The sequence below is a fragment of the Benincasa hispida genome, chromosome 11 (genome assembly GCF_027475165.1).
Source record: "Benincasa hispida cultivar pf3 chromosome 11, pf3_genome.v1.1, whole genome shotgun sequence".
In the NCBI taxonomy this organism is placed as follows: Eukaryota; Viridiplantae; Streptophyta; class Magnoliopsida; order Cucurbitales; family Cucurbitaceae; genus Benincasa; species Benincasa hispida.
In genome coordinates this window covers 15,603,032-15,615,777 of record NC_143488.1, presented here as the reverse complement: position 1 = coordinate 15,615,777, position 12,746 = coordinate 15,603,032, and the positions used below count along the sequence as shown (strand labels likewise).

Genomic DNA, 12,746 nt, shown 5'->3' with positions numbered 1-12,746 from the left:
ATTCTTATGTTTAGAATGCATGATTTAAAACTTTCAATCTAGTTTGATCAATTAGATTGTGGAGAATTTGAAATCTTGAAGTTACTAACAAATTACCCTTTCTTCTTGATCATTGATCAATTTTCCAAGCCGAGATATGTTTAGCTTTCTTGGGGTTGCTTACTAAATAGTTAAACTAGATTTTATAACTTTTGGTGACTTTGATTCTTGAAGGGTTGCAACTCTTCATATTTGGAAGCAAATCTTTTAATGCTCTAGCTAGTAATCATTCTCAATTATTTGCCTATCACTTAGTCTATAAGATACCAATTATTGTTCAAAACATCAATTATGTCGTTTCGCAAACTATTAGTTTAAAATAAAAACTACTTTTTATAAGCATTTTTAAATGCAGTTGCATGCTATTAAAATTGATTTAAAATTTTTAAAAATATTTTTTAAGAGTAAATTTGAATTTGACATTTTAACAATTTCAAATCATTTCCAAATCATGCCATTAATTTAACTTTCTAATTGATTTTAATTGAGTAAGAATATTGTTTTAAAAACTCTTAATAAATTTAGAAAATTTAAAAATTCATATAATTTAAGAAATCATTTTTTTATTTGCAAATTTAGAAAAATCATTACTAAATTTTCAGATAATCTTTTTTGTTTTACCCATTGCAATTTTTCATATACTAATGAAATAAAATGATTTAATTTGTACATTTAGCATGTAATAATTTATGTTCTATTATAAAAAATGTGATTAAGATTTAGTGGGGATTTTATATATGTAAATAGAATGTGCATTTATTAAAAATCAAATTCAAGTAGATAAAGTTTTGATCAATATTTTTGGTAATAATAAAAAAATATATTTAACTTTATAAAAACACAAAATTACATTTTTAAATAACTTAATTACTTAGTAGTATTATAGTATCGAATTTTTATTAACATATCGATATTTTCATCTATTTTTACACATTTCTATAGATTCAATATCAACATCAAGAATTAATAGGCATTTCCATTACATTGTAAAAAAATTCACGAAACATTAAAACAAAATAAGCAACAAAATGTTACTAAATATAAGTAATAAACATGTTAACTCATTTAAAAAGCGTAAAAGGTTTATTTACTAATTTAAATATTTTTCAATTTTTTGTTTTAATTTTTTAGAAAAAAACCTTCGACATCAACACTATATTGATATATTCGTTGACATTTTTGTAAAATTAATACCGGGACATTTATGCAAATATGAACATTTTAAATCTCTATTAGCATGTCTTATCAAGATATAATAAAAATGTCGATTCAGCTGGTCTAACATCTCTTCTTTTTAGGTCGAAACTGATTTTCGATATGAGATTTAGATTTTCATGACTTCATGCGTAGTATTTAGTTTCCACTCAATAATTTTGGTTCTTAGACATTAGATTTTCATGCTTCATCATCTCTATGGGTGGAGTCTACTCTCCTCTTTAATGGGTATTTCATTTAATGTTTTGTTGTATTAAAAAAAACCTTATCTAGGTTGATGGCAAAAAATTTAATAACTTGATCATTACTTTGATTAAAGTGAAAAAGAAATAAAATAATAACTGTTTTAAGAGAGAGAAAGAAGAAATGTATTTGAAATAAGGAAATGGAAAATGAAGAGAGGGAAAATATTTTAAAAAATATAATTAAAAAAAAAAAGAAAAAGAAAAAAGAAAAAAGCAATGGCGCACCGATCGAACTTAGAGATCCAAAGGCAAAAAGTCACCAAAGTCTCTTCATAGTCTCTTCCACTTTCTCTTGTTTTCTCTCCGTTTCTCTCTCTATTACAACAGCTTACCCTAAACCGACTGTAAGAATCCTTCCAAACCCAGACCGGCCGGAAACTTCCCTCCTCCTAAAATGACCTTTTTGCCCTCACCCTCTTCCCCAATTTCCATCTTCTTCCTCATCGTTTGACTCCCTTTCTTCCCTCTCTCTCTCTCTCCTCATGGACCCCACTGACTCCGACCTCGCCGATCCATCTCATGTCTCCTCCTCCGCCGCCGCCGCCGCTGCTTCTGGTGCTAAGTACAAGCTCATGTCTCCGGCCAAGCTTCCGATCTCCAGGTCCCCTTGCATTACCATCCCTCCTGGCCTCAGTCCCACTTCCTTTCTTGACTCTCCTGTTCTGCTCACCAACTTGAAGGTTCTTTCTTTTTTCCTTGGGTTTTTTTTTTTTTTTTTTTTTTTAATTGTTGAGATGGGAGTGTTGGGTGAAGCTTTTTCGAATTTGGGGACGAGGGTTTCGATCGGATTTTGTTAACTAGGAACAGATATCGATACTCTAGTTAAATGAGTCTCTGAGTTGCTTTTTACTTCTTGTGCTTTGATGGGTTGCTGAAGAAATGTGCAGAAATGCTTGAAATTATGTGTCTGTTATTACCTGAAATAACTACAAATTTTGAACTTTTTTTTCTCTCTTCTTTCACTGTTTCGTGAATTTTCTCTCAGTTTGTGTAGTTGTGTTGAATTGTTTTGATTTTGTGTTGTCGTTTGAGGTGACTGATGGTGGGCGAATTCCAGATTTATAAATAATGATGTATCACTTCCTATCGCTCTTCTAACTCAGCTTTTTTCTTTGATCGAACAGAGGATAGTTAGGGGTGTTCTTTGACGTCATACATCGCTCTTATTTCAGCATTGGGTTCGTGGCATATGCCTTAATTAGGGGGAATTTTAAACGACTTGACTGATGTGATTTGACACAATTGTTTAGTTGTCCAAACCAAAATTCCTCTCAACTGTTGGAGTTGCGAGCTAATGTTTTAATATCATTTCATGACCATTAGATATTTTATTTGGGTGCTTGAGTTGCTGCTGGGACCTGTTGATTCTGATTCCTGCTCTTAGAGCAGTCCACTGCATTGGGTGGCTCCTTTATGCCGGTGTGGGTTATTCCATAGAATTGCTTTAGGGAATAATGCTGTTGTAAGTTTGAGGGAATAATTGTGTTTTCTTTCTAAATCTCAACCCTTCTATACTTTCATTGCCGTCAGTGTGGGTTTTTCACATAATGAATCTACCTTTTCAGTGATGCTTCAGCTTTTTCTTCATCTTTGTTTCTCTTGTCATGATACATGTACACCCACCCAAAACTTTTACTATTTGTCTGTATTATATATATAGAATGAGAAGTAAATGAATCTGCTAAGAGATGTGTGTTGCTTTTGTTCAATATGCTACAATGGTATATAAAGGAGATAGATGTGGTGACGATTACAGATGGGCATGGACATAGACACTTGACAGATAATTATCTTTGATCACTTGGAGCTCATGGATCTATTTTAGGCTGTTATCTCTAATCAGTCCACGTTGCTTTGTGTTTGCTCTGTTGAGATCTAAGAATGTCTTGCCTTCACCCTAATGTTTTATTTGTTTAATGTTAATACGATTAAGAAAAGTTAGAGATCATATTTTCTGTGGTTCCCTTTTTTCTGTTAGGTGGTTCAATTATATTGAAAGACTTTTGTGCATACCAGATTTCATAGTAGATAACCTATATGGAATTGTCACTGCTGCTGCATGTTTATTAGCTTTTGAGTTTCCAACGATAGGGAAAGGAAAACTTAAGTTATTTTTTTTTTAGAAATAATATTATTAATTTAATTTATGTTTTGTGGTAAACTAGCTTGCGTAAATTATTCATCTGAAAATATCTGGCTTGTGCAGGTAGAGCCTTCTCCTACTACTGGGTCCCTTACCAAGCTTCCAATGGCACATGACTCTTCTAGCTCAGCTATTTATCCAATGACCACCATGGCTTTCTCAAATACTAATGCCTCAGATGAAGGAAGATCCAACTACTTTGAGTTCAAACCATATGTTGGACCAAATATGGTACTTCCATACTAACTTTTCAGTCGTTTAATTATTAGGTTAAATGTAGGTTAAAATACCAATTTGGTCCTTGAATGCAGGTACTTGTTCTAGTTTAGCCCATGGATTTTCAAATGTCCTAATTTAGTCTATGTAGTTTCAATAAACCTTAAATTTAGTCTTTAATGCTAGTTCATGGTTAAATTTTCCAAAAGCAAATTAATTTATATTGGTCTTCACTCTATAAATTTTGGAGTCATAATCAGTTAATCACATAAGCATTGTGTCTTTTCTAGAATGGCAGTTTTTTTATTATTATTTCACCAATTTTGATGAAAACTAGCTTCAAAGTAACTAGGACTAATACTAATTTTAAGGTTTATAGAAAGTATAAGGATCAGATTTGGATCCTTGAAAGTACAAGGACTAAAATGGAATGATTCCCAAAATACAAGGACCGCAGTGGTATTTTAACCCTAAATATGTGGTATGGTCCCTAGGTAATTCTCAATTTGGTTGTTAATCTTTTAAAAAATTCTCAATTTTACCCTCATTATATTAAAAATTCTCAACTAGCTCCTTAAATAAGTTTTTAAATTTTGTTATCAAAAGGTTGATGAATCATTGAATTATTGTTTTATTAACATGTTTAGACATGTGAATTTGCCAATCAAAATACTACTTGTCACATGAAACTCAACTCGCTCATTCCCAAAATCCCTCTTTTCCAAGTGGTATAGCTAAGTGGCATGGCCATGTGTGGAAATATGTTAACAATACAATAACTTAATGAAATGACACAACTTTTTATCAACTGATTTTAATATATATTTTATGGAAGGACTTGATTGAGAATTGTTAATCTTAATACATTAAGGGAAAATAAGTTTTTTAAAAATTAAGGACAAAATTGAGAAAGCCTGAAAATTGGGACCATTAGATATATTTAGCCTAATTGTTATTACACAAGCCAAGGGTGATTGATAAGTTTTGGTCAAGGAAAAAAATATATTGGTAGCAGTCTGTGGAGTATGCTCTCCATTCGAACTTTTACTTTTCATAAAACCTCATAATGGGTCTTTGATTTGGACAGGGATCTTAACATAAAAAAAAGGATCGGAAAATCCATCTTAACATAAAAAAAATGATAGGGAAATCCATCTTAATTGTATAAATTGGAGTAAATATTAACCGTTTGATTTGTGAGGTCCCCATTCTTGTTTATTTCGTAATATCATCTTTACGAAAACGTTTTGCATGATTCATTGCTTAGCACAAACTTAAAACATCAGGGTTACCTCTCAGAGTTACTTTCACACAATAGTTTTCTGACCATATGGACTGAAATGATCTATTTTAAGGCATTTGTTTTCTTCTTGATGCAAATCCATATCTCCCAAAAAAGAATGAAAGAATGTAAGGATATATAAACAAAAATCATTTTAAGATAATTCTTTTGTAACTTTGTCCAGCTGGGAAGCTTTTATTTCTCTTTCTTAAGTTCTTTGAATTGTGTATTAACTTTACTTTGATTGCTGGTTTGGGTTTCCTTTGCTTACTTATGCTGTTTTTATTGTTTTTTTCTCTTCTTTTGGAGTTTGTAAGTCTCTTTTCATTTACTCAAAAAAAAAAAAAAAACTATATCTTGTTAACGGAAAAAAAGGATAATTCTTTTGTAACCAGTAACTAGAACTCTTTTTCCCCTATATGCGATTCTTCTTTTCTTTTAAACCATTTTTGGTTTTTTTTTTTTTTAATTACTTCCAATCCTCCATCCATTTTTAGTCTTTGTACTATACTACTATTAACATGTTTGTCCTGTATTCCAGTTGTTTCGTTTTATTTATGCTGAAAATTTATCAATTGAGATTCAGACTTTTACCACCCGATTAAAACAGTAGTAATTAAATGTTCATGAAAGCTTACATAACCTTTATAATGTTTGATAAAGTTGAAGTCTTATTATGTCAGCTTCCACATGTCATGTAAGTTCTTAGTTACAAAACTGTACTTGGTAGAGAGGAGAATTATAGTTCAGCTTAAGAATAGGGATGTGATGTTCCAATTTAGGTGCTTCTTTCCTAATGATTTTCATTTACTTTAAGGTTCCTGCAGATTTGAGTCATAGGAAAGCTGAACAATCTTCTGAAGTTCAAGTTCAAGGTCAACCTCAACCATTTACTGCACCACCCATGACTAAAATCGAGATCAATGTCGTTTCAAATGATTTGAGTCGATCAACCCAGATGGATACACGTACAGTTGCCTCAGGGGCTAGTGTTCCTGAAGCCAACGGAGATGATATCAACCATAATTTGAACACAAATAGCAGGGTTCAGGCTCCACAATCTGATCCAAAAGGCAGTGCCATTCCAGTTGTTTCAGATAGGTTATCTGATGATGGATATAACTGGCGGAAGTATGGACAAAAGCATGTTAAAGGGAGTGAATTTCCGCGTAGCTATTATAAATGTACCCATCCTAACTGTGAAGTGAAAAAGCTTTTTGAACGCTCCCATGATGGGCAAATAACTGATATTATTTATAAGGGCACCCATGATCATCCTAAGCCTCAGCCAAGCCGGCGATATTCTGCCGGTACTTCTGTGAATGTTCAAGAAGATGGGCCTGATAAGCCTTCACCTTTATCTGGCCAAGATGGTAGAGAAATAGACTTGTATTTTTAGTTTCTATATTTGGTATTTCATAAGTTTAGTCCTTATACAGGGTGTTAAGCATGGTTGTTTTATCTATTATATTCCATTTCAGACAGGTCATGCAGCATGTATGCTCAGTCAGTGCATACCATTGAGCAAAATGGAACTACCGAACCATCTCTGGCTGCAAATGATAGCAACACCGAAGGTGCAGGAACAACTCTGCCATGCAAGAATCATGATGAGGTTGATGACGATGACATATTCTTGAAGCGGAGGTATACTTGATTTCAAGTTAAAATGTTCTTGAATATTCTGCAAAAGAAAAAGCAGCACAGTGTTTTGTAGTACTGTTTATGAGTTCTGTTTAATTAAATTCATCAGGAAAATGGAACTTGGTGGTTTCGATGTCTGCCCAATGGTTAAACCAATCAGGGAACCACGTGTTGTGGTTCAAACTCTAAGTGAGGTTGATATACTGGATGACGGGTATCGCTGGCGCAAATATGGCCAGAAGGTAGTGAGAGGAAATCCCAACCCGAGGTACATTTCTTTCCTAATAATGGTTGGGTGCGTTGCTAAATATCTATCACACTTTTCAATGGTAATATACATTCAAGCCATAACGTTATCCATATTTATTGCTCGATGATATTATTTGAAGAAATCCATTGGAGCTCGCCTGCATAAATATGTTGAAAAAAAATGATATATTAGTACTTAGTTCAATTCTTTTACTTTTGTATCTAAATTTTAGTTACAATCATACTTTATAAATCAGTTTCCCTTTTCTTTCCCGAGAAGTCGCACGTGTTTGGGATTTGCTAAAGTTTGCAGAAAATCACGATTGTTAGCCATCCTTATCTGTTCTGTGCCCTTCCAACTTGAAGTTTTGTGCTTTGAATCTCTCATATCAATATTTACCTATTTTAATGTTAAGATGTGTTTGCCCTTCATGTGTATGGGATGCTCCATTGTTATATTTTTATTAATAGCACACTCATACTTGTACGCCACAATTCTAATAATGCAGGAGTTATTATAAGTGCACAAATGTTGGATGCCCTGTTAGAAAACATGTCGAAAGAGCATCCCATGACCCAAAAGCCGTTATAACTACGTATGAGGGGAAACATAATCACGACGTTCCCACTGCAAAGACTAGTAGCCATGATGTCGGAGGTCCATCGACAATTGCACCATTGAGGTATAGACTTGAGGAGAGTGACACCATAAGTCTTGATCTTGGTGTTGGCATTGGCATGGGTGGTGAGAATAGATCAAATGAATACAGGCAGGCATTGCATTCACAACTTGTTGAAAACCAAACTCCAAATGGCAATTTCAACTTCGAAGTAGTTCAAGAGAACTCGGGCCCGACCTATTTTGGTGTGATCAATAGAGGTATAAATCAGCATGGATCAAGAGAGAGTTTGAGTGAAAGCCGCAATAGGGAGATCACTCCACTAAATCATTCGTCCCACCCATATTCGACGAGCATCGGGAGAATACTAACAGGGCCTTAAGTTTCAGTGCAATGAAGCCATGAGAACAAGACGCCACCATTTTTCAACCCTATATTGCTTTCTTTTCATTTGGATGGCTTAGGATGAGGAGTGAATGTGGAAATATTAGAGTTCTTTTATGTTTGCCCTTTGTTGTTTGAGCTTATGCTGAGGTTAACTGCCTTAGTTCTAACTTCTCAGTCAATACATGTACAAATATAATATGAACCAACTGGTATTATTTGTTACACAGAAGATGTACCTTTACAATGTAATTCAAATACTGGAATATAAGTATTAATTAGCATAGAACTCTTCCTACTTTGCAATCTTATAGTGTGCATATGGTAACTACAGCAATAAGTTTCCATAAAAAAACATAAAAAAGGTCATAAATAATAACATATTTTCATAAGTTTGAAGTGGAAAAATGCATTTTACAACTACATGGGTGTCAAATCCAAGCACTAGAGGTAACTAAAGTTTGATTCAACCAGCCAAGATATAGAACTCCATCCCTTTCTTCAAGTGTGTACTTGTCACAGTAGTTCTTTAGCAGTGCCTCAATAGTAGCATTGACAAAAGGGCTTAAAGGGTGTGGCTTAAACCCAGCCATGAGTAACCGTGATCTCCATTTCCCGAAAAGTTCATGACGTTCGACTCTTTCGGCTCCCTCACATGCTACTAAATTTACGATGTCTCGAGCTAAACAGTGCTGCTCCACGTTGATCCGCTCCTTGTGATCTCTCGGGAGCGTCACATCAATGGATTCAAAAACAGCAGTATAATACTTCAATGTCTGGATGAAACGGGAAAGAAAGGGCGCTGTATTGTTGTTTGACTCGTGCTCGACAACTGTCACGACTTTTGGAGACAAGCTCTTGACAAGCCGCAAAATTCGATCCCGGTGATTCTGACTGCCAACACTTTCATCTGGCATATGGTGCAACACTAAGGCAAAACTCACAGCAATCGCTTCACCTGGTTGAACTTTTAGATCTTCACGTTGAATTTCAGCAGCAGAGCCTGCAATTCCATGGAACTCAAAGGGTACTTTTAATGACTCCGCCAAAATAGACAACCTTTTTCCTACAATCTCGAGCCCCCCTCCTCGAGCAAAAGCTGAAGTGGAATCGTCTATGCCTGTAATAGTAACCTTTGGGGGCCCTCCAGGCCGATTGGCGAGAGCTTGCATCAACGTGACCCACTGATTTCCCTGAGCTATCTGAAAATCAACTATGTGAACTCTATTTTCACCTTTTATAGCTTCAGCAATTGCCCCATTTGCTGAAAGGTACCCAAACTTGAAATAAGGGCAAATTTCATAGAGAACATGCATGTATGAGAGCAGTTCAGCACCTACAGGCTCTTTACATCTAAGGGCTTTGTAGATAGAACTACCTGAAGATGCTGTTCTTGCAACAAGTGCCTCTAACAAGAAAGCCCCTAAACGCTGGATTGGCTCACCAGAAACCGAGACCATTCCACGTAACTCTGACACCAACCATTCTCCAGTCACCATATCATTTTCTTCTATTGCTCGTGCACAAGCATAAAGCATCTCTTTCAAATCCCTTCTAGAGATAATCTCAGCCACGTCTTTCCACCCTGCTTCTTGCACGGGTAATACAGGATTAACTGGTTCAGTGATAGAATAGATGTCAAGCCTATCTGCATCAGGTCCAAGCATTGCAGTCTCCAACTCCCTGATCTTGTGCCTTAAGTCATCAGCAGCATCATCTGATAAACAAGATCTGACAGGTGAGCCACAGTTATTGTCGGGAGAATAATACGGGTCTAACGGGTATGAATGGCACTCTTGGTGTGAAGAAGGGCTTCCATTTGATGTGAAGCTAGCAGTAGAGGAAGAATATTGAGGAGGGTAACTACTAGTTCCTGAGGACGACTCAAGGTTGCAATACTGTTTGAAAGCCTCAGATGGTAAGTGATTCTGTTCGAAGACATCGTCAGAATACAAGCCACCTCCATGATTGACGGGAGGCCAGTAACTAGACCCAGGTTCTTTCTGTGGCTGTTCATAGAACCTATAAGATTGATTTGGAACTTTCTTTCTTGATGGTTCGTGCATTGGAGATTATGTTTCTAGAACAAGATTGACCCAGAGCAATGACAGGACACTTTTGTGAAAAAGAATAATCTGAAACTTATTACAGGCTCTCTCCTTTTGTCAGCAAAATAATCCGTGTTAGTTTCAAGATTCCCAGACAATGCAGCCTAGGATGCCTGATGTAACCTAACCAAAAAATCGAGAATGAAGATAAACTATTACAGAAGAAGAAATCAAAGGACTGGATTTCTGTGCTACCACATAAGAATTCGAAGCATATATCGTGATCAGAAAAATTCAAGAATTGTTTGAGTTTAATTCGCTTCTGAAAGTTCAAGCTACATATTAGGCTACACAAATCAAAACCTGTATGTGAATGAATTTAAACAAAAGGCAACAGTTCAAACAGCTTTAATCTACAATATACATTACAGAGATGTTCAATTTACAAATCAAACTCTGCTTGTGAATGAATATGAACAAAAACCGACAGTTTAAACAGCTTTAATCTACAAAATACATCACAAACATGATAATTATTCATAAAATTCCATGGTTCTTTCTTTTCCATCTTTTTGAAAACTACCAAGAAACATCCTCTTCCCAAAGTACATGCTCCATCCTAGAGAAAAATTAACATCAGATATTTTGTTCTGAAAAACGAAAATAATCAAACCTTACAAAGAAACCCTCTTTCTCTATGACTCAATGCCAAAACTCAGCAGACATGAAAGGCTTTTCCTAATTAAGCTCACTCGAAGATTCAAACACGAAACCCCTACATAGAGGCCTTAGCCAACAGGGCAAGAAATAACCTTTCCCTCTGTGTCTCTCATATACAAAATCTCGAACACAAACTCTAATTGAAGTAGAAAAAGCATGGAAAAGGGGGAAAATCTTGCTCTCACCATCTAAGAACATGAAAAGGCATAAAAACAGTGAAGAAATAGCTTGTGGAGTCCAAAGCAAGGGCAAGATCCGCATATTCTCAAGCAAAAGCAACAAAAAGAAAAGTGGGGGAGGGGTGAAACAGCTCAAAAATGAACAATCAAGAGGCAAAAACAGCAATCTGAGATTAAAAACAAAAAAACAAAAAGAAATCAAGCTAGAACTAAGATTTAAGCTCAGAAACAAGAGAAGCAGTTGAGAATTAGCATCAAGGGTCAAGTAATTCAAACACAAATGCAAAGAACACTAACCTCAAAGGAAGAAGCTTGAAAAGAAAAAGAGCAAAAAAAGGAGTAGAAAAGTAGAAATTGAAGCAAAAAAAAAAAAAAAAAAACCCAGAAAGCCTAAGTGGAGAGAAGGGTAAACGAGTTCATATATTGAGGTGGAGCTTCACTTATTATCAACGATCAACGATCAATGATGGCGATGGGTTGAACACATTTATTACCAAAGGGTATGGTTTTGCCATTTGCTTCAAAATTGGGACAACAAATTTTGTTGAAAGACTGTTCAACACGTGGCCCCCTCATTCTTTTTTTGAAAAACCTTAATCTTCTACATTATTACCTTCTTGCCACTTTATTCCACTACTCACACCCACATCCATTTATAAGTAAAGCCAATTTTATTTATTTATTATTATTATTAAAAAAAATCCCTTTTTATTGATATAAGTAACAATTTAGTCCTTGAATTTGACTTAGTCAATGAATTTTAAAATTTATAACAATTTAGTCCATATTGTAAAAATTAAGATATTGATTATCGATACTGATTACCAATCTTGATACTGATTACAAATTTCGCGAGTGATATTGATTACCAATATAGATACTGATACTAATATAGATTGCCAATACTGATACTGATATGGAGATGAGTATGGATCTAGATAAAAAAGTAAGGGTAATTGATTGAAAGTTAGTAAAAAAGATGGTGTGAGTTCGACATAAAATGTAATTTTAAAGTGTTCATTTTGATTTTTGTATTTTCAACTTTAGTTTACTTTGATCCCTATGCTTTCAAAATATTATTTTGATTCCTTCATTTTCATTTTTAAGGGACCAAATGACCCATTTCTTAAAAATATATAAACCGAAATGAACTAAAGTTGAAAGTATAATGACCAAAATAAATATTTTGAAAGTATAGGGACTAAAATTAATATTTTGAAAGTAGAAGAATTATAGTGGACCAAAATCAATAGTACATGGACCAAAGTAGTATTTAAACATCTCCCTCTTTGGTGGAACAACAAATTTAGTTTTGAACTTTGAGATTTATGTATATTTGACCCCTAAATTTTCAAAATAGCAAATTTAGTTTTTGTAACTCTTGGATATTTTAAATTTCACGGATCTACCTGATACAAAATTGAAAGTTTACATAGTGTTTAGACATAAAATTCAAATTTATATTTATTAAATCAATATTTCTCAGATTTCAAATCACATTATTTAAAAACCATTTCTTGAACGTTCTAAAACCCAAATGGAGAGTAAATGTATTTAGTGATAATGTATTTTATTAAAAAAAGAAAACATTTTTTTTCATGGGTGCTCCAAACACACTACAAATGTTTTAATCAAGGTCCTTCATAACTATTTTATTTTTGAAAATTAATTAAGTTATAAATACTGGTTTCTTTTTCCTTTATTACCTTCCTTTTGAAAATTTTTTAAAATAAGAAACCAAAATTTGGAAGTTAAAAAAATA

At 34.2% G+C, this 12,746-nt stretch overlaps 1 protein-coding gene and 1 pseudogene across 3 annotated transcripts; one reads left to right on the top strand and one right to left on the bottom strand.

The window, feature by feature from the left end:
• The first annotated feature begins 1,663 nt into the window (after positions 1–1,663).
• WRKY20 (WRKY family transcription factor family protein) lies at positions 1,664–8,326 on the top strand. Of its 2 annotated transcripts, none has more exons than XM_039048143.2 (6): positions 1,664–2,179; positions 3,706–3,873; positions 5,958–6,513; positions 6,622–6,787; positions 6,894–7,052; positions 7,543–8,326. In XM_039048143.2, exons 1-6 carry the CDS (start codon positions 1,982–1,984, stop codon positions 8,033–8,035), a joined length of 1,740 nt encoding a protein of 579 aa, XP_038904071.1. In that variant the 5' UTR covers positions 1,664–1,981; the 3' UTR covers positions 8,036–8,326. The 2 variants fall into 2 exon arrangements, with proteins under 2 accessions (XP_038904071.1, XP_038904074.1); XM_039048146.2 differs by lacking the exon at positions 1,664–2,179 and adding an exon at positions 3,183–3,382.
• On the bottom strand, positions 8,234–11,498 carry LOC120090464 (scarecrow-like transcription factor PAT1 pseudogene; annotated as a pseudogene). Its single transcript, XR_016524250.1, has 2 exons — positions 11,282–11,498; positions 8,234–10,268 (listed from the first exon to the last, which is right to left on the bottom strand). The product of XR_016524250.1 is annotated as a scarecrow-like transcription factor PAT1 pseudogene (transcript).
• Between the last annotated feature and the right edge of the window lie 1,248 nt (positions 11,499–12,746).